At 33.5% G+C, this 22,692-nt stretch overlaps 3 protein-coding genes across 3 annotated transcripts; 2 read left to right on the top strand and 1 right to left on the bottom strand.

Moving 5' to 3' along the window:
- Positions 1 to 76: 76 nt before the first annotated feature.
- LOC105323592 (uncharacterized) lies at positions 77 to 2,361 on the top strand. The gene is made up of 4 exons (XM_011422650.3): positions 77 to 315; positions 1,335 to 1,457; positions 1,746 to 1,868; positions 2,172 to 2,361. The coding sequence occupies exons 1-4, from the start codon at positions 243 to 245 to the stop codon at positions 2,264 to 2,266; spliced, it is 414 nt and encodes a 137-aa protein (XP_011420952.1). The 5' UTR covers positions 77 to 242; the 3' UTR covers positions 2,267 to 2,361.
- Positions 2,362 to 3,827: 1,466 nt separating this feature from the next.
- LOC136271285 (tripartite motif-containing protein 3-like) lies at positions 3,828 to 14,041 on the bottom strand. The gene is made up of 2 exons (XM_066070981.1): positions 13,859 to 14,041; positions 3,828 to 6,013 (listed from the first exon to the last, which is right to left on the bottom strand). The coding sequence occupies exon 2, from the start codon at positions 5,982 to 5,984 to the stop codon at positions 4,278 to 4,280; it is 1,707 nt and encodes a 568-aa protein (XP_065927053.1). The 5' UTR covers positions 5,985 to 6,013; positions 13,859 to 14,041; the 3' UTR covers positions 3,828 to 4,277.
- Positions 14,042 to 16,575: 2,534 nt separating this feature from the next.
- On the top strand, positions 16,576 to 18,292 carry LOC117681738 (uncharacterized). The gene is made up of 3 exons (XM_066070983.1): positions 16,576 to 16,618; positions 17,330 to 17,680; positions 17,882 to 18,292. The coding sequence occupies exons 2-3, from the start codon at positions 17,365 to 17,367 to the stop codon at positions 18,100 to 18,102; spliced, it is 537 nt and encodes a 178-aa protein (XP_065927055.1). The 5' UTR covers positions 16,576 to 16,618; positions 17,330 to 17,364; the 3' UTR covers positions 18,103 to 18,292.
- The last annotated feature ends 4,400 nt before the right edge of the window (positions 18,293 to 22,692 follow it).

The raw sequence follows: 22,692 nt of genomic DNA on the forward strand, positions 1-22,692 counted from the left end.
AAACGGAGTCTTCTAGCCATGTCAAAGATAAGTCACCTAAAGGTCGTGTAAGGTCACTTGCTTATATAGCGGCATAGATAACAATAGGTCATGTGACACAGGAAAAATCATAGATTTGACGTCAGAATCATATAAAGTTACGCAGTAAAGCTGTGGTATAATACAGGTCATATATTTTTGCTTGGATAATAGAACTCTAGAATTTTTTATTTGAAAATCTCCCAATAGTTTGCTTTACAATCATGGAAAAGTTGTATGTCTTTACCTTTGGCGTTTTGGGATTGTTTTGTGTTTTCACCCTTGGAAATTCTGACCGTAAGTAATTTTTTTTTAACAAAAATATAATTCTAATTTTCAAAATCTAATATGGAGCTGAACACAAACTTTACACAAAAGTTTCAATTAACAAATTTTCGAACCTTTTAATACTTTTTGAATTGGTTTAAAAGCTACAGGTATTTTTGCCAAAACTTTCCTGTACATTTTATGAAATTATGTGTGAATTTGAGAGAATTTAAAACGTGCTTTAGTCTAAATAATCAGAAACGATACATTTTATAGAATTTTTCCGGTTGCAATTCTTTTCGCTTAGAATCAGAGATAGGTAAACGTGTTAGATCTATTTCTGAATAAAAATATTTTGAAAACGATAAGCATTTTTTTTGCGATTCATTTATATTTTACTGTCTTAAAAAAGTGCAAAAATGCAAAAGCAGTTACACATTTTTGCTTTTGGAGTGCTGACACGATCGAATATCATTTTGATAATTTCCGTAGGATCACAAAAATGGTCGAATATAGATGGATACTCTGTCCCAAGATATCCTGGATTTATATTATCTAATTGCATGATATTTATAAATACCTCAGGGTTCAAACGATGTTCAATCGAAAGTATGAAAAATTTCCAAGATTTCTCAGTCGAAACGCCCTTTTTAGCTTATCAGGTTTCAGTACAATGCTAAAAAATGTGATGTCTACGGGGATTTTGTATAGCAGTAAGCCCGGATGATAACGTTGTAAAATTGCGCGATGTATTCCGAATGGAGAAAAGATGTAAACATTCCCACATTTTAAATCACTGTAAGGAATCCTTTTTCATTCCTGTGAATTTTTCCGAGTGAAAGATAATAATGTGTCAATGAAATTATCTTGGAAATTATCCCTTTCAACTATTTCAATTGCACTTCTTTCACAGGTATGTGTATTTATTAAAAATCGTCCAAATGTGCTGCATAGATATCTTGGGACAGACTATAATGTTGCTGTTTTCCGTAGCACCACGGAGAATGCCGAGAGTTGCCGAACATGTAACAACTATGTTTATATTGCAGTTATAAACTGGTGCCGCGACAAGGACGGATTGAACTGTTGGCGGTACGTGGACACCAAGTGTCTGGGATTCTACGAGGACTGGGCCAGAGAAAACTGTCCCTACAGATGTGGATACTGTCCAAGTATGTAGGTCAAGGTCATTCATTGCAGACCCATGCAAAACAATTAGTCAAAGCGTCTAACGTATTGAAGGTTCACCTGTTATCGGCCAAACTCATTTATATTTTAAGATAAAAAAATATTAATATATGTATATAAAGTGTTTCCTTTAAATATTTCAGTCAGATGTTTAATGTTGCACTCTTTTCTGCCGTGCGAAATTTGCAAAATAGGCATAAAATGAGCAATTCTTGCGGACTTGTTAAAAGTGCACATGTACCGAGTGCTGGAGTTGACTCCTCTCATTGTAGACAAGCCTCCCTGTGAGGACACGGACTCTTCCTGTGATGCCTACCACCAGGAGTCGTGTACTAACTCCACTACCAGGGCGTACATGCGCGAGCACTGCAGGAAGAGGTGCAACGAGTGTCACTGTGAGTAGCATTCACCTACATGTGACGTCACTGTATAACTATCCAGAACCCAGCATCAAACAATAATTTTTTACATTTTATGATAATATTTGAAAAAAAATGTAATTTCTGTTAAGTAAGTTAAACTGGGAAGATGTTTATTTTAAAAAAAGGTAATAATAAAAGATATACATGTATTTCGTTAACATTGGCACATGGTGTTGACAACTAGTTTGCATGTATGCAAAGAAAAATTAGTATAAACAATGTAATAGCGATTAAAAATTTACTTATAATATTTAAAAAAAACAACCGTTTCTGTAGTACCTGGAGAGCATCATCTACCAAACACACCCCCTCCTGGTGCGACTGGCCCCGTACCTACCGACTCAGCAATGAAACCCCCCGTGGGCAAGTAATGGGATTGAGGATACTGAGTGATACCGTCTTGGAGAGATGAGAAGATGTTGTTATAGACATGATTGACTATAGAATAAATTCTTATAAAAATCAATGTGAATGTAAGCAAGCGATTTATGCATGACAGTGAATATCAGTGGGATTGTGTGTGCATCACACATGCATGTCATCTGATAATGCTGAGCCTCTCTCGGCCGTTTGAAGCTAATGAAACATGAATAATTAACTTCATTTTGAAACATTATCGTTGGAAAGTAGTAAGATGGTGTCCCATTTTATGTTTAAATTGGAGTGAAAAACAAGATGAGTCACATCACTCACCTGCACAACAGTTCTTGTAGTATCTATTTTAGTTTATTATAATATGAAACTCTTCCAAATTATTCTTTAACTCATACTATGATATTGCAAAAGTTGACTATAGGTTTAAACAATGTCTATATGTAAAAAGAAGCCTAATTGCAGAGATCTAAGATACATTAACTGACAAATTTTATTATCTTAGGCCTCAACGTATCAACAAAAACAAAATTGGAAAAATAATCAAAGTACTGAAGAACTGACGGGAGTTGATTTTGTCGATGTGTATTTTAAATCAATGATATGTTATTTTGCATGACAAGTACATGTAGTTTCTAATTTGAATTACGCACATTTTTATAATAAGAATTTTTGGACTTTTTCGACAAAAATGTCGAGAAACCCCCATATGAATCGTGTTAAATAATATTTAAAGATAAAATTAATTCAATCAAACTATGTATCAGTAATAAAATATTTCTATGGATCTATGGATCCAAGCAATATTGAACTCTAGTCTCGTTCAACCAAACGCTCGGCTGACACCGTAAATCTCCGACAAGGATTTACGGAGACAGCCGAGCGTCGAGTTGAACAAGACTATATTAAACTCTGGCGTAGGAATACATACGACTACAAAAAAATATTTAAATTGTCTGTACCATTTAAAATATGACTATTTTCAAGGTATATACATGTATAAATAAGTTTCCTTGAAAAACAATGCTTTAGCATACATTACATCGAATTTATCAATTATTTTCAAGAACTAAGTCTTGTCAGCAGCAATGATTTGTGCTGAGGTCCAAACACTGTTTCACTTTCGGTTTGTCTGAGTAACTGCATAGGAGAGTTGATTAAAATCAACTCCCAAAAACTAATTATCAAATGTTGTTGGGTGACTATGCGGGTATGAATATGTAAGGATTGGCACTAAGGAATATAAGAAAAAATGAAACATTTTCCTAAATATATGTATTGTGAATCAAAACCCTTCTCGGGGCCCAAATATTTAGAAATTACACTATCTGAGAAAGCTTTTTTTATCACATGAAATCTTACAAATTTTAACATTGTATAGTTATTGAGAAAATAAATTAAACTTTTTCCATGTATAATTCTATCATGGAATTTGAAACCCTCTTGAGGTTCCAGTATTGGTTTAAGCAATTTAGAACCCATAAATCCTTTTATAGTATAATCTAACAAATTTTTAGAATTGCAGTTCTCAATATGATTTAATTTTGAACATTTGCCCTTTATATTTCTATAATAAACTTAAGGAACCCTTTAGGAAGTACATGTATTGGTCTGGGGGTCACCGTTCGAACAACTGAAAATTTACCTTTTCTAAGGGTGTTTGTATTATTTATCTCACAAATTGAAGCATTGTTCTCCTTGAAAAGAAGATTATAACATTTTCCCGATATGTTTCAAAATGGATATATGATTCTATAAATCAATGAAATGTTTATGGTTTGATTAATTAAAGATAATCCTGCAATGCCCACAGCCTCTAAATACCAATATAAACCAACAAAGAAGGTATTAGAAGTTACCTTGTTCACTCATTTACTGTACTTTATATATATATATATATATAGGAATCAGTTTTTTTGACATTGATATAAAACAGATGAATGAACAGATTCACGTTTATATTCATTAAATATTCTTTTTTCACGATCACATTTTTTGAAGACCGTTTGTTTATCTGCAATATTGGATTTTCTTTACGTCACCTGTGTACTCGACGACAAAGAGGTTATCACTAGTGTCCACACATAAACCACATGGGCGGTCTAAATTACAGTTGTCAATGTAGCGGAGGAACTGTCCGTCCTGATCTATGATGTGGATGCAGAAGTTATTATTGTCCGATGTCAAGATCCGACTCTGGCTGTCTGTAATGATACCGATTGGTGCAAATGATCCTTTAGGAGTAGAAGGGGGGCCAGTGTAGTTATACCGGAATTTTCCGGCCTCACTAACTACCACTACTGCATTGGCGTACGAGTCAGCTACACATATGTCTTTGTTCCTATTTTCACTGATTGATTTGCTGTAAAAACCAGATGAATAAAGGGACTCTCCTTTGTCATCAAATTGAATAGGTTTTTGTATCTCAGAACCAGAACAGGAATAACGCACAACTTTTGTTTGTTTATCTTCACTGACCATGACAACCAGAAGGTCACCAGAGGAAGTACTACATACATTGTAAGGTCTGGAGCGTGGCAGGTTGACAACCTCTTGTATCTTTGCATTCTTTTTAAAAACGTTCACTGCTCTATCATTATGGTCAGTATAAACTTTGTTCACTGTACGATCATTGTAGTCGACGTAAAATAAATACCCATCCTTTGAGACAGCTATATCATTTGGTGTATGTCTTGATTTTGTTTCAATTTCCTTCATCATTTTTCCTTTGAGATTGTAGAGTCTCATAATTTTGCCCTGACCACTCACCCATATTTCTTCATCACTCAGACAAGACACATTCCCTAATAAATTAGAGTCTCCAAACTTGGTGTTTATATTTGTGATGATCTTTGGTACATCAGTAAGTGGTTTGTCCTTAGGAGATGGAGGAATCGGTGAGTAGTCATGTACCTCTGTCGTTATTGATGACGCTGACAAATAACCAAATTGTTGATAAATCTGCTCGTAGTTGATTTTGTAAGGGGTAAAACTTGGTAATGAAACTATAGGTTTAGGAGGTACGTTTCGAAATTTTGCAATCCTGGATCTGTAGGCAAAGACCTTACTGACATCATTGGAGTTCAGTAATATATTTAGATAAGCAATACTTTTTTGTAATTCAGCTACGGTGCGTGAGATTTCATCGTCCTGTTGATTGAGAGCAACAAGGAGTTCTGAGTTCATAACATCAAGTTTAGATTTCATAGTCTTAATAATTAGGTTTACTTCTCTGTGCATATCTTCCCCATGCCTGTCAATTGCTGTTGTCAACTTTTGAGAGTTTTGATCAAGATCAACTTTCTGATCTGAGATGTTATTTACAATTTCTTGGTGTGTAGGAAAAATGGATTTCTCTAATTCTTCTAAATCTTTCTGTAGAAATTCTTTCTTGGTTTCTAGACTTTTCCAAACGTCTATTTGTTTGTGTCCTAAATGTTCACCAGAGCTGACACAGTCAATGCAAATAGGAATGTCACATCTTTCACAGTAAAGTTCACTTAACTTTGTGAAATGTTTTGAACATTGAGGAAGAAATTCTCTTTTTTTTAAAGATTCCACTTTATGTTTTCCAATTTCATCACATAAATGTTCCTCCTTACAGGTTTTACACAGATGTATGTGACAATTGTCACAGCACATTAAAGGTTCTGAGGGGACTGCAATCATACATCGACGACACTGCACGGCAACCTGAGCACAACGCAGGGGGTCCATGTTCAGTCACATTGAGAATGTTATCAATTCTGAAAGAAAGAACACATAATTAGTCTTTTTATAAAAATAGCTTTTTAGATTTTCATATTTGTGCAGTGCTCCGATTGGTCTTTGACTTTAAGAATTAAACCTTTTGCAAATGTACGCTGATCAAATAATAACCTTAACTATAGACTCTAGTAAATGACTTCGGAGTGTCTGTTTGGTGCTAGATCTATTATAATGTCATAATTGATTTGATTAAATTATCCAGCTTTTAAAGAATTATGTAGAAAAATAAACAATTTCTTAACATTCTATATCTAATCATGGGAAAAGTAATACCGATACGAATATTAAATTTGACATCATTTTAAAAAAGAAGCCGAGAGCTTGTTTAATGCCATTTTTTGAGAGACTGTAGGCAGTCTAGATATATCTTATTACTCAAAAATGGACAGAACTCATTTACTTATTTCCTACATAATACATAGAAAATGAAAGTCTAAAAGATGATTTTTCATTGTGTTTACCAAGAATTTTAGCACCTATACACCCTGTCAAACAAAGTGATTGGTATTAAGCACCATTAAATAATATTTATAGATTCGATTTGGTAAAAAATCGATTTGAAATTCGTAAAGCTGTAGGCACCTTTCATTTACAAGATCCTGACCTTAATGATTTATTTAGGAGTCTGGCTACGCATAGTCAACAGTTTTCTTTCGTATTTCATTTAACTCATTAAAGTTTATCAAACAGTAACGTAAGAAGAAAATCGATGACTATATGCGGGGCCACCAAATGTTAATTCGTAAAAAGACACTTCTGTGATGAAAAAACCCCCTGAACTATAAAATACCCCTGAGGATACCCTTAGTGGCACTGAGAAAATCCTGAGTGACCCTGAGGTTTGCACTGAGGATACTGAGGAAACCCTGAATTTCCTGGATTTTAGAGAATGTTCTCAGTAATTATCAGCAATTCTCAGAACCAACAATAAATATCAGTAAATATCAGTATTTATCAGAACTCGCAGGCAAAACTTCAAGAATGTTTTTATCCAATTCATAAATGGAGGGTCCAAAATTAAATAAGTCTAGAGTTTTTGCATGCTATAGAACTCCATGAGATAGTGTCGCAAGCCTTTTCGAAATAAATTAACATTAAAAGGCCTGGTATATCATTTTGCTCTGTGTAATAAATAGTCATATATAAGTCTTATATTTTCCCCAATAAATCTTCCCTTCAAAAATCCAATCTGGTCATTATTAATGTTATTTATTAATTTATCTAGAAAAATTTCATACGTTCAGCTAAGCCTCCTGATGCTTGTTTGTAAATAACAGTAAAGTAATGGAGCGCCAATTTTTCAGAAATTGTTTCGGTTTTCCAGATTTTAGAATGCATGTTATTACACCTAGTTCATCTATTTCTGAAAAGTTACCTATTTTAAAAGAATGGTTTATTTCTCTTGTGAAAAATGTTCCCAAGTCTCTCCAGAAGACTTTTAAAAAAACCACTTGTAAAACCACCAGGGCCGGGAATTTTGCCATTTTTCATTTTCTTAAGGAAATTCATAATTTCTGTATCAGTTAAAGGATCCTCAAGGGTGTTTGACTCTTCTCCATCGAGTTTAGGGCACTTTATTTTTTAAAGAGTTTCATAGCTACCTTCATTTATTATTTCTCTTTTTTTATACAAGTGTTTACAAAATGAGTTACTTTCTTTTGTTATACTTTCATGTTAAATACTGAAATCTGATTGGTTAAGACGCAGTTAATAATATTTACTATTACCCTCAGCGTTAGCAACGCACTTGGCAACGGGTAACATTAAAAATTGTTATACTTTCATGTTAAATACTGAAATCTGATTGGTTAAGACGCAGTTAATAATATTTACTATTACCCTCAGCGTTAGCAACGCACTTGGCAACGGGTAACATTAAAAAATGTTACATGCGCGAAAATTATGCGCGTACGGTTCGCTGTAGAATTCACGTTATTCCTATATAAAAGCAGTAAAATTTTCTTAAAAATTTTAAAAAAGACATTCAGTATAACAAAATAAATAGTGCCTGTTTGGGAGGATAACAGTTGAAATTGACACCCCTCGAAAACCATTGTCAACCTCCGCTTCGCGTCGGTTGACAATGGTTTTCTCGGGGTGTCAATTTCAACTGTTACCCTCCCAAACAGGCACTATTTATATATTATATATCCATTTGATAACAAAATTACCGATGCTGATGCATTATCTTTTTCAGTATTTGGTATTTGTTTACTTATGTAGTTCCGAGTCTCTAGGTTAATGAAATATTTGGCTTGTCTCCCCCATCAATCCATTTAGACTTTAATTAACCTGATTCATTCTGCTCATGACAAGTAATCTCTCTTTCTAATTCCATTTCTCTTTAAATTTGTATTTTTTCTTAACAGCAGAGTATGAGAAGCATTTACCCTTATTTCAGTAAGAAGAATACCTATAAAAAGTTGATTATCTATTGTAAATTGGATATCTTCATTTCTTTTTTATCTAGATTATCCTTATTGTATATAGGACAAACAAATTGTCTTTTTACTTCCCAAATTGTTTTTTATAGAGTTAATATATGTTGTATCAAGTAATAAGAAATTGTTGAATTTCCCAGAACCTTTCCCATTCATAAATTCATTTACTTTAAATTGAAGAGTTATTAAAGATTGATCTGAACGATAGCTGTTTTCAAATTAAAGCACGTGATACTCTGTGTGATAGAGTTTTTAGACATAAGGAAAAACTCCAATCCAGCTTGTTTTATAGGAAATTTTCTTCCCCATGTGTATCTTTTTAAAGAACTTGGTACGGTTTCAGTCATATTTTGCCCTGTTTAAGAGTTATTTTTAAAAATATCACAAAAAATGGAAATGCAACATTTATTTACACAAAAATACCCACAAACTAAGAATCTATTAATAGTTACCTGATTAGACTTTTCACTTGTGACGTTATAAACGACCTGCATTTTCCCATAATTTTCATAAAACTGAGCGGAAGATACTGATTCTTCAGTGGGGTTTTTTTTTCAATAGAAAACTATGTCCTCAGCTTTCGCCCAAGATGAAACTAACATTATAACTTTATCATGTGATATTACATGAAATATATTAATTTCTTTGTAGGCGACGGCTGCGGACACATTTTCCTCTTCAAAAAACTACAAGAAAATGTGCCATTTTTCATCTTTTTTAACTCTAATTCAACATTAGCCCGAGTTTTCTCATACAGATTCGGGATTACTTTATTTGCAAAATATCTCCAACTTTGAATATCATATCTTGATTCCAGTTTATAGACCATCGCTCTAAAAACCCTCGCTTTCTACAACAGAATACGGTCGCATGTCTTGAGTTAAAAAGATTCCAAGTGACTTCATGATAGATTATTGTCTAGGTGAAGAAGTTGACAGTTTGTTTTTTCTTAATAAAACATCTTTAAGGTCAAGTTGACGTTTTCCACGAGTACTACTACTAGAAAATTGTGTACAAACTGTTTTCTCGCCTGTCATCAATGTTGACTTACTTACAACTCCGAGTCTTTCACATAATTAATAATATGCTTTCTCTTTAAATGTGCTCACATAGAACTTGTAGATCCCGTTGCGTACATGAACTCAGAGGCACATAATGAGCAAACTGTGGTATGTTTATCTTCCTGACCATTTTTTACAAGGTATTTAAAATAGTCTCACACTTCAGGCTGTTTTTTTTTGGTGTCCATTTTTGTTTACATATGGCAAAAACCAAATCCCGGGAACCCGGATCGATGAACCAAAACGAACAGTATGAACCACCAAAGTTTTCGGTGCACTGCACAGCCCTAATGACATCCGTTGCCTTTATAAACCCCCTCGGGCGTTTTGTAGCAATACGCGGTAAAGTCACTGAGTTTAATTCAGATAAAGGAACTAATTTTGTTGGGAGTACAGGTGCACTTAACATCAATGTAATTAACATAGAATCTCAAACCCTGAAGAAGTATATGGTGGAAAATGGCTCTACGTGGATACTCGGATCCGGGTTTTTTTCGCGTATAACAAAATTTGCGATTAAATAGTGTCTTATAGAAAATAATAAAGGATTTAATTTCTGCGTATTCACTATTTTTCGATTTTAAAGAGATCGCAAAAAGTGCGAAAATAAGATCATCGCGAAAATTACCGGATATATAGTATTTATCCCAAAATACGCATCCCATTTTAGAGGGATATGGAAAAGGATCATTGGAACAGTGCACAGAATTCTTAATGCTATCATCATGGAGTCAACGAAACCACTTTCAAATGATGTTTTAAATACATTTATATACAAAGTTTGTGCTATAATCAACAGACGATCATTAGCGAACGTGTCGGTAGATCCAACACAGCCATCAGTTCTTTCCCCTTAAGTGTTGCTGATACAAAAGATGGAACGTTTCAAGCACCTTTCCAGGTAAAGATGGACATGTTCAGAAAGTAGATCTACGCACCGTAAGAAACGGAACCTGTATTACTTGTGTGAAACCTATCACTGAGATAGTTCACCTGTTTACACCTTAAGAAGAGTGACATTATAGAACGTCAGGCGGGACGTGTAACGTCACCGGCATTAACGGTGCCGGCTGTTTTTGGATGATGTAGTACTCTTTAAGGGTTCTGACACCGTTAGATTCGAATTGCCATTGGCAGTTGTTCAACGTACCTTTCCAGATAAAGATGGACATGTTCAGAAAGTAGATCTACGCACCGTAAGAAACGGAACCTGTATTACTTGTGTGAAACCTATCACTGACTGAGATAGTTCACCTGTTTACACCTTAAGAAGAGTGACATTATAGAACGCCAGGCGGGACGTGTAACGTCACCGGCATTAACGGTGCCGGCTGTTTTTGGGCTCTGCATTTACTTAATTCTAATTACATCCGGTTTGCTGGGAGACATTTTTTCCCATGCGTCTGGGACGTACAAATCCATTTGACGATCCTCTGTAAAGCGTCTGGGACGCTTCATCATTTATATTTTTCGTGGTGCAAAGGCTCAACGATATATGCTTTTCTTATATCTATATATTTGTAATATTTTTCTGATTATTAATTTAAAACTTAATTCTAGATTTTTATAAAGTGTGTATGAAAGTGAAGTGTTTACTGATAAAATTTTCTAATTATATTAGGTATAGTAAGAATATCTTTATATTTCAATTGTTACGGTAAATCATTCCTGCTATATAGGCTAAATAAAGAATGTAAAGGTGCTCGGCGTTTTACCCTGAACATAGAAAAATGAGCCTGTGACAAAACAATATGTAACTGCCAACTTTGCTATACTCCTACTCATTAAATGAAAAATTACGTTTCATATGTTTGTAAGTAAAAATTGCATCCGATTTCAAAACTTACACTAAAATACAATAAGCTGTATATTTTGACTTTCACATCCTTCATTTATTTTATCGATTTTGTACAATTAAAATTATATTCTTCACGCCGCTTTTAGGAAAAAAGAACCTTCTTCGAAACATATTCTCATTTATCCCAAAACTTGCTTTTTGTATCTGCAACTGTCTTTGCCTAGTTTGTCTTACTCAACATCTAGAGTATTGCTTAGAGTAGTAAAAACATTAAATTTGAAAGTGACTTCCTTGAATTTTTACAATAAAAAATGCTCATAAACAGCATTTTAGGAGCGCATATTTTGAATTCATTCAATTATCTTAAACTTTGACATGCATCAGCAAACGAAATAAAAAAACTTAAAAAATATACATGTATACATTGTCACAAGATATTCTCGATTCACATTTTGCATAATTGCTTGATATTTATAAATACCTGATGATTCAAACGATGTTCTTTTAAAGGTATGAAACATTGCATACGTTTTACTGGTCGCATCAAGTCTCCTCTGAATAGTGGACATGCACACTATTCAGACGCGACCGAACGCGATCCAAATTATCGCAGTGCAACTCACGAACATTAGTACGAACGTTTTACAATTTGTTGTGTACTCGCAAGAGTGATACACGATTTATAAAGATCGTAAGATAAATCGCTGGTGTTTTTGCGTCTGTTTTGCGACCGTGAGAATGTTGCCCAACGTGTCTCATGTAATCTTGCAACGTTTTACTTTCATTGCATGACTTATCAGCCTCAATATGCCATGCTTTGCTACTAGTATATATACCCTGTATAAATATTTCTGTTTCAGAACAAAATTTATAATATACATTCATTGCATGATGGTGAGGGAACTACATGTATGAGGATTTATTCCCTCAAGAAAAATCATATTTCCCGAGAGCTTTGCCCGAGAGAAATTTGTTTTTTCTGGGGAATAAATCTTCATATTCTCTGAACATTAATGCAATAAACGTTTTATTAAACCAAGCAACATATGATTACCCAAAATAGGTTGATTTCTAATAATGTTTGACTTTTCAACAGTCGCAACATCAACGTCGATTGTTCGATTTCCCATGTAACTGTCTCACTTTTTTTCTTAAATCATGGATAGTTAAGTTGGGTCTGAGATATAAAGAGAATCATAATAATGAAATATTTTTAATTTAATCATATTTGTCTACATCGTATGCTCATATCGGCTATTTTATTCCTATGACATCGCCCTGTCACGTGACTTTCTAGACCAATCAGATATAATAGAATAATCATATTGAGGTATAATAATAAATGCGGCTGCATATCTGTATCTTCTTGGGCGTCATCTTTTCTCGCTTTCAACTATGTCTACTGAATATGGGCGGTGTTTATACCCCCTCTGACCCGCACGATCATTTGTACCATGGAACGCATGATCGTTGTTAAACGTTCGTACTAACGATGACTTGGATCGCATTCGGTCGTGTCTGAATAGTGTACATGTCCACTATTCTTAGGAGACTTGATACGAGCACTAAAACGCATGCAACGAATTCATGAGCTCGTGCAACGTACGAGAGAGCTCGTGCGAATCCAAAAAAATCTGATCGCAAAGTGTTGTAAAGTGCTCGTGTGCCAATTGCAAAAGGGGCTTTAGCTTATCAGGTTTCAATAGAGTGCTAAAAATGTGATGTCCGCGGGGATTTTGTATTGCAGCAAGCCCGGATGATAACGCTGAAAAATTGTTTGATGTATTCCAAGTGTACTCCGAATCGAGAAAAGATGTAAACATTCCCCATTATAAATCTCCATTAGGAATCTGTTTTCGTTCCCGTAAATTTTTCCGAGTGAAAGATAATAATGTGGAAATGAAATTATCTTGGAAATTATCCCTTTCAACTATTTCAAATGCATTTCTTTCACAGGTATGTGTATTTTTATTGAAAATCGTTCAAATGTGCGGCATAAATATCTTTGGACAGACTTGAGTTGTTCGATTTTCATTCCTGAGTTGATATGCGTAAGTGGATGGGGCTTTATATATTTCGCACACCATGTAATGGTTCAATCGATATTTAATATTTTTTTTCCTGTCGGTTTCAAGATAGGCATTTCAAAATACTGATCAAACGTATACATTAAACATTATCAAAGACAAATATCGATTGTCATTCCTGGGTTGATGATTGGACGGGGCTTTATATATCTCGCCAATCGTGTAATGGTACAGTTCAATCGATATTTAATATTTTCCCCTATCGGTTGCAGGCAAGGCATTTCAAAATACTGATCAATCTTATACATGAAACATTATTAAAGAAAAATACAAAGAAAACAACAGATAATTGAAAAACATGTCATTGTTTTTACATTGAGATTGCAATTACATTTTACTTTCGGTTTGTTTGATTAGTATAGAGTGCTCTGTTTATGCACAACTAATGTTTGTTTGTATCGGACATATATTTATATAAAAAAAAATCTAAACATACATCTCGAAACATGTCTTCTGATATTGCTTGAAATTATTAATGTACAGATCCACAAATCAACTGCGAATACATGACTAACACGAACCAAGTGTGATATGAAACGTGCCTATAGTGGTTAAGAGGTAATTGGCATTGACTGGTTGGACATTTTATGCAGATTTTTAACTGTAAATATATATAGAATTTAAATAGATAAAACCCACAGGCGAAATAACCTACGGGGACAAAGTGCAGTGTTTTACTGATCAATATTTTACTTCATCTGTTGTACGATCTCCTTTTACTACAAACTGTTTTTCATAGACAATACACAATCAAACCAAGAAGCTGCTTGGTCTGGGTTTTTTGTGTTTTGTTGTTGTTGTTGTTGATTTTTTTAAACTTGTTTCTTTGGGGTTTTTTTGTTTTTTGTTTTGTGTAAGGTTTTTATTGTTATTGTTTTCGTTGTTGTTGTTGTTGTCTTTTTGTTTTGTATTGTATTATTTCGTTTTTGTTTTGTTTTGTTGTTGTTGTTTTTTTTTGTTTTTTTTTTTTGGTTTTTTTTTTTTTGGGGGGGGGGGTATTTTTACGTATACGGTATCAAATACGTTTCCACACAATCAAACTATCTAAGTAAATGGCATGCAATTAAAATTCACAAACAAATTCGATAATGATAAATGAATAAGATAATGACGTCATAACAGCGAGCACAGCTTGTCGGTGTAAAGAAGAAATATGATTCTACGTGGAGGAAAATAATAAGAAATGATACTGAAACCTTAAATTTACAAGGGGTCATTATTCTACATGGGACAATTTTCTTCATGTAGAGTGTGCTCATTGTTTTGTAAATCAGTTAAAAGAAAGTAACAGAAATTATAATTTATATTCAATGAACTAAAAGTGAAAGAAGGAGTATATTTTAGAAATAAAAGATCCTTCCGTTAAAACAATTTTTAAGATACTGACATATTGTACCGAAGAATAATTCTCATCTTAACTAGTAACATGTCATGTATTTCTTTATTATGAGTTAAACCACATGAAAATGTTTTTGTGATACAAGGCACTAAATAACAAGATTTTGTTTAATGACGATGAAAGAGTAGACTCCCTATTGTTTATGAATTATATTCGCATTGACTTTTATAATTTTCCCCACATATAAGTTTTGGGTATGCAAGTACAGCACACATAATTAATGATTAAACCAAAATTATGAAAAGTTCATTCCATTGTTATGAATTATTACTCAAATGATCAATCTCTCAAATCGTAAGCTCTAAAATAACTTGTCCTCAGTCAAAGCAATAAATATTTGATCAGTGTTTATTATCTATTTAAGATATATTACTTTAGCCAAGAACTCTTAACACAATTGCTTTTTTAAATTCATGATCAGCGAATACAAGAATACAACAAATGATAATTAAATATTAATTATTACACAATCTCTTCTTTATCTAAACAATAGTATTTTAGTAATTAACATCATACATGTTACAGCAACAGTACAAAACAGATTGAGAAATAAACCAAAAGACTTATGTCAATCTCGCTTTCGCTACTTTAAAAATGAGAGGTCAATAAATCATACATCCTTAACATTGATAAAGAGAAATGTAGTGGAAAGGAAAAAGAAAATAAAAGGCGAGAAAAGAATAGCAGAAATTAAGTATTGAGACATTGAGAGAATTGTAACAAAACAATATAAAATAATCTATACTAAACGACTAAAGATACTTAATATTAATATTGAAACATTATGTTGTTTAGTAAGTCTATAAAAATCTATATATATATATATATATATATATATATATATATATATATATATATATATATATATATATATATATATATATATATATATATATATATATATCTATCTATCTATCTATCTATCTATCTATCTATCTATCTATCTATCTATCTCTGTAAACATACAGGTATACAGGTTTTATACTTAGTACAACTATACTGTGCATACAAATATGATATTTAATGTAACACAATAGTTAGAGTAAAACAACATGTGAATCCAGAACTTTTGTTGTGAATTACAATGTGATTATAGGACGGGTACAGTCATGTATGATGTTAATCCAACTCAGATACAGTCATCAGGCACAGATACAATTGTATATGTTGTAAATCAAGCACATATTTAATTGTGTAAGTTGTAAATCAGGCACATATACAGTTGTGTATGTTGTAAATCAGGCACATTTTAAATTGCGTATATTGTAAATCAGGCACACGTGCAATCGTTTATGTTGTAAATCAGGCACAGGTAAAATTGTGTATGTTGTAAACCAGATACATGTGCAGTTGTGTATGTTGTTAATCAGGTACAGGTGAAGTTGTGTATGTTTTTAATCAGGTACATGTACAATTGTGTATGTTGTAAATCAGGCACAGGTGCAATTGTGTATGTTGTCAATCAGGCACAGGTGCAATTGTGTATGTTGTCAATCAGGCACAGGTGCAATTGTGTATGTTGTCAATCAGGCACAGGTGCAATTGTGTATGTTGTCAATCAGGCACAAATGCAGTCATGGATGTTGTTATTCTAACACTAGTAGATTTATGTATGTAGCTTATCTGGCATGTATCTATATACAGTGAAGGATATAGTTGTTCAGAAATAAATTTATTTACACATGGTACCTATCTTTCATTTAATTATTATCCATACTTATGAATATATTTATTATAATAAGATAAGATACGGTTCCGGAGAAAAGTCATGTGTGATACACTGTGACAATTGTGCAGGTAAAGCACGCACCGACAATAAACAGGATGACATGAACTACCGTATATCAGGTTTTTTCTGCGTCATGTACATGTTTTTTCCGCGATATAGAACCTAGAACGGTATATAAAATTAACGCAAATCAAATTTTCACTATTTCAAAGTCATAGAGAAAATTTAATTCAAGATTGTTTAAACCTGTGAAATAAGAGGGTAAAAGTGTCTAAATTACCGCTCTTTATAATGAAAAATTCAGACTATTAAACCATTTACACGATTTTCTTAATGTTAAATAATTATCGATAATTATTTTCAGAGACGTACGCAGTCATAGAGAAATAGATCATGTACCGTTACATATACCAGTAGCTCAAGCATAATTAGACATCAGTTTACGCAAGAAAAGAGACCTTTTTAATTATCTTGTCAAATTATTAAATAAACTACGAGGCTTACAAACCTGTTATCTGCCGCTTGTCCTCCGATCCCTCAATTTCTACTATAAACTTAATGAAAACAGTTCATTGTACTCTTACATACCTGTTTACCTCATAAGGAAAGAAAAAGCTTTATTATAAAAACAAAACTTTGTTTCAAATTTACGCTGATATAATTTCCGCGATTCAGAAATCGTCGCGAACAAAGCGGAAATTGGATACACGCGGAAAAAAACCTGATATACGGTATTATTTGTCGTTTGGTATCAAACATTAATATTTTCTTTTTTTTAGGTGAAAACAAAAACAGATATGTTCTGGGATATCTGATGTGGCGAACTCTCATGGGCTTGCATCACGATATTCAGCTGTCAATGCAGGTTCCATACCATGGCCGATGTCTTGTTGATGCCGGATTTGCTAACATAAAGCGGCTGTACCACAGGACGGATGTAGATAGCCTTTCCGGTCTTGTTGAGGTGGTTAGGAAAAGCGCCAGATCAAACTCTCCCGTTACCTACATCAACGACGCTGGAGAACACAGCTGGGAGTGGTATGATTGGAAGTCGTTTACCAGCACGTTCTTCACAAATGTGAAAGGCATCCGGAAAATGCGACATTTTAGATTTTCATCATTATCACCGGGTATGTATTTAGTTACATGTATGTAAAACATATAATTCCTCGGATTGACAGACTATTTATGTATCTTGAAGTTTATATATATTTCTTTTTAATCAATATCAATACAGTCAATTAAATTGTAAAAAAAAATACATGTATAATGTCTGTATCTTCACTGTGAGAGGTACATGTACTGAAATAAATTTATTCTTTTTTATACAGGAAAACTGTTCGTCAAAAGTCACGCCGATGACAGTGAACGAGAAATCACGCTTCTGAAATCCAGTATCAGTCCGGAAGACATAACAACAGGGTCAGTGATGCCCGACATTTTACCTCCCGGCGGGATGACCTCAGACAGGCAACGTTATCTGTTCCGTGTTGTTCGCCCTTTTGTACGAGATCCTTTTAAGGACACTACCTGTCCAGAGGCTGAAGAGTGATGAAGATGATGATAAAATGAACGGTTTTAAATGCAAACATAATGTATTGTTAGGATTCATTTAATGACATTGAAAGTGTATTTATTTTCGTTTTCCAACACGTTTGAATTTTGTTTTATTGAATACTAACATTTTAAACATTTGAAAATGTCAATTAGTTTAGTGAAATATATTTCTTCAGGACAAGAAATGCCATTGTTTTATTTTTGATGACGTTCTTATGACATTGATATTCTATGACGTTATGCAACGTTTTTATGACGTTATCTTGCATTAGTTAGTGCATTTCAAATGCATTTTATCTAGTCTTAAACTGAGTATTTGATTAAACATTTGGCATCAAAATACTCAGAAAGACGTGCTTATTAATAAACCAGCAAAAATCCATTTTCCAAAATTTTGTCACGAAGGTCCCTTTTCGCTTGACGCAATTCATATATTGTAAAATCTGACTTTGATAAAAATGCGTGGGTAACATGTGTTAATCTGACAGACTTGAACCGTATAGGTGTCGTTTTAAAAAATTGGGTTATCTCTCTTTGGTCAATTTTTTTTGAGTCAATGTACGAAATGATGGTAAAATTATACTTTGTTTCATCAAATAGGTCAAAACCTCTATACGCATCCAGATAACATGTGATGGTCGAGTCGACCCGACATCAGGTGGATCCGCCTTCAATGTTAAACAGTCAGCTCTCAGTCTTTGTCTGGAAACTACGCTGCAACACAATGTCTATACAGACATGTACATGTTATACAATGTCTATACAGCCATGTATATGTTACACAATGTCTATACAGGCATGTATATGTTACACAATGTCTATACAGGCATGTATATGTTAAACAATGTCTATACAGCCATGTATATGTTACACAATGTCTTTACAGGCATGTATATGTCACACAATGTCTATACAGCCATGTATATGTTACACAATGTCTATACAGGCATGTATATGTTACTCATTGTCCATACAGTCATGTATATGTTACACAATGTCTATACAGGCATGTATATGTTACACAACGTCTATACAGGCATGTATATGTTACACAATGTCTATACAGACACGTATATGTTACACAATGTCTATACAGGCATGTATATGTTACTCATTGTCCATACAGTCATGTATATGTTACACAATGTCCATACAGGCACGTATATGTTACACAATGTCTATACAGTCATGTATATGTTACACAATGTCTATACTGTCATGTACATGTTACACAGTGTCTATACAGTCATGTATATGTTACACAATGTCTATACAGACATGACTATGTTACACAATGTCTATACAGGCATGTATATGTTACACAATGTCTATACTGTCATGTGTATGTTACACAATGTCCTAACAGTCATGTATATGTCACATAATGTCTATACAGACATGACTATGTTACACAATGTCTATACAGGCATGTATATGTTACACAATGTCTATACAGGCATTTATATGTTACACAATGTCTATACAGACACGTATATGTTACACAATGTCTATACAGTCATGTATATGTTACACAATGTCTATACAGGCATGTAAATGTTACACAGTGTCTATACAGTCATGTATATGTTACACAATGTCTATACAGACATGACTATGTTACACAATGTCTATACAGGCATGTATATGTTACACAATGTCTATACAGGCATGTATATGTTACACAATGTCTATACAGACACGTATATGTCACACAATGTCTATACGGTCATGTATATGTTACACAATGTCTATACTGTCATGTACATGTTACACAGTGTCTATACAGTCATGTATATGTTACACAATGTCTATACAGACATGACTATGTTACACAATGTCTATACAGGCATGTATATGTTACACAATGTCTATACTGTCATGTGTATGTTACACAATGTCCTAACAGTCATGTATATGTCACATAATGTCTATACAGACATGACTATGTTACACAATGTCTATACAGGCATGTATATGTTACACAATGTCTATACAGGCATGTATATGTTACACAATGTCTATACAGACACGTATATGTTACACAATGTCTATACAGTCATGTATATGTTAAACAATGTCTATACAGGCATGTACATGTTACACAGTGTCTATACAGTCATGTATATGTTACACAATGTCTATACAGGCATGTATATGTTACACAATGTCTTTACAGGCATGTATATGTTACACAATGTCTATACAGACACGTATATGTTACACAATGTCTATACAGTCATGTATATGTTACACAATGTCCATACTGTCATGTATATGTTACACAATGTCTATACAGCCATGTACATGTTACACAGTGTCTATACAGTCATGTATATGTTACACAATGTCTATACAGACATGACTATGTTACACAATGTCTATACAGGCATGTATATGTTACACAATGTCTATACTGTCATGTGTATGTTACACAATGTCCTAACAGTCATGTATATGTCACATAATGTCTATACAGACATGACTATGTTACACAATGTCTATACAGGCATGTTTATGTCACATAATGTCTATACAGACATGACTATGTTACACAATGTCTATACAGGCATGTATATGTTACACAATGTCTATACAGGCATGTATATGTTACACAATGTCTTTACAGGCACGTATATGTTACACAATGTCTATACAGGCATGTATATGTTACACAATGTCTATACAGGCATGTATATGTTACACATTGTCTATACAGGCATGTATATGTTACACAATGTCCTAACAGCCATGTATATGTTACACAATGTCTATACAGTCATTTATATGTTACACAATGTCCTAACAGCCATGTTTATGTTACACAATGTCTATACAGGCATGTATATGTTACACAATGTCTATACAGGCATGTATATGTTACACAATGTCTATACAGGCATGTATATGTTACACAGTGTCTATACAGGCATGTATATGTTACACAATGTCTATACAGGCATGTATATGTTATACAATGTCTTTACAGGCATGTATATGTTATACAATGTCTTTACAGGCATGTATATGTTACACAATGTCTTTACAGGCACGTATATGTTACACAATGTCTATACAGGCATGTATATGTTACACAATGTCTATACAGGCATGTATATGTTACACAATGTCTATACAGGCATGTATATGTTATACAATGTCTTTACAGGCATGTATATGTTACACAATGTCTATACAGGCATGTATATGTTACACAATGTCTATACAGGCACGTATATGTTACACAATGTCTATACAGCCATGTATATGTTACACAATGTCTATACAGGCATGTATATGTTACACAATGTCTATAAAGTCATGTACACTGTATATGTTACACAATGTCTATACAGTCATGTACATGTACTGTACACGTAGTACTACACATACATTGTCTAAGTATTGCACTTTTAAGCGAATCTCACGCTACCTCCAATACCACACAAAAGCCTTTAAGACTCTCTTCTTTGTTCTGATGTTCCAGAAGTTGCCATTTATCATTGCCTGTAAAGTTTCCTGACAACTCGCAATACCCTCTACATGATGTTCAAAGGCCCCGCCATTCAGTCAACTAAAAGATGATTGAAGACTGAAAGATTATAACTAAAAAGTGACAGCTAGAATGGCATAGCTCTGCTGTTCAGTCACATTTCCTGACCATTCAGTTAACATTCAGCTGACTGAATGACAGAGATTCATCCTGTGGTGCAAATCTACGGCACACTACTTCTACAAGAGGACACCCTATCATCCATTCTCATTGCTGACCATCCGCGATCATTCAACCCTAACCCGTGGCTTATTTCATTGTGTCCCGTCAAGACATTACAAGCATTAAAAAGCAGTGTTGCTACTGAAAAAATGCCTTACCCTAAAGTGTTATCAACGTTAACTTTTTTGAGATGGACTAATGTAGATAAAAAAAAATGATAAGACTGCATGGACTGGCGACAGATTTTTTTTTTACTCATCCGTCTCTGTTATTTTCTTTTAATGATAAGTGCTACAAGTACATGTAGCATATCACCTACTTCAACAAACCCCCTCCCTGGGTAGGGCTACACTGATTCATATTAACTTTTACATATACCAGTAAGTATTTTTTCCTCTATTTCATGAGAAATTCAAATGTTTTTTTTTTTTGATTTTGAAACTGACAAGACTTAAATCAAAACGACAAAGGTCTTACCAGTTGAAAAACGATCTGCCCGAGTTGATTAAGAATAAACGCATTTTTAAGATTTTTAAAAATTATTTTGAAATGCAATGGTATAGCTGATTATAAATTAAATTTAATTCTAATATCTTTATAAAATCAATACATGTACAAAGGAAGTAAAGCATTTTTAAAAACCAATAAAATGCTTTGGTGATTCATATAGGATATGAACGTTAAACCATGCAGATAAAATACATAACCCTCGTTAACTTTTACTTGCTTTTTACATAAAGTTCATTAATTTGATAAAAGAAAAGAAATTAAGATGTAAATATAAACAATAAAATGTTTTTGTTATAATTCATGCAGGTCATGAAGAAAGCAATCATTGCAGAAAAGATCTTCATAACCCGCTAACGCTTATAA

Source organism: Magallana gigas, chromosome 9, assembly GCF_963853765.1.
Source record: "Magallana gigas chromosome 9, xbMagGiga1.1, whole genome shotgun sequence".
Lineage (NCBI taxonomy): Eukaryota > Metazoa > Mollusca > Bivalvia > Ostreida > Ostreidae > Magallana > Magallana gigas.

Coding starts and splice junctions, on each gene's coding strand:
- LOC117681738 (XM_066070983.1), top strand. CDS start 17,365: ATGTGGCGAACTCTCATGGGCTTGCATCACGATATTCAGCTGTCAATG. Junction 17,681..17,881: donor ATTTTCATCATTATCACCGG/GTATGTATTTAG, acceptor TTTTTTATACAG/GAAAACTGTTCGTCAAAAGT.
- LOC105323592 (XM_011422650.3), top strand. CDS start 243: ATGGAAAAGTTGTATGTCTTTACCTTTGGCGTTTTGGGATTGTTTTGT. Junction 316..1,334: donor CACCCTTGGAAATTCTGACC/GTAAGTAATTTT, acceptor TTTATATTGCAG/TTATAAACTGGTGCCGCGAC. Junction 1,458..1,745: donor CAGATGTGGATACTGTCCAA/GTATGTAGGTCA, acceptor CTCTCATTGTAG/ACAAGCCTCCCTGTGAGGAC.
- LOC136271285 (XM_066070981.1), bottom strand. CDS start 5,984: ATGGACCCCCTGCGTTGTGCTCAGGTTGCCGTGCAGTGTCGTCGATGT.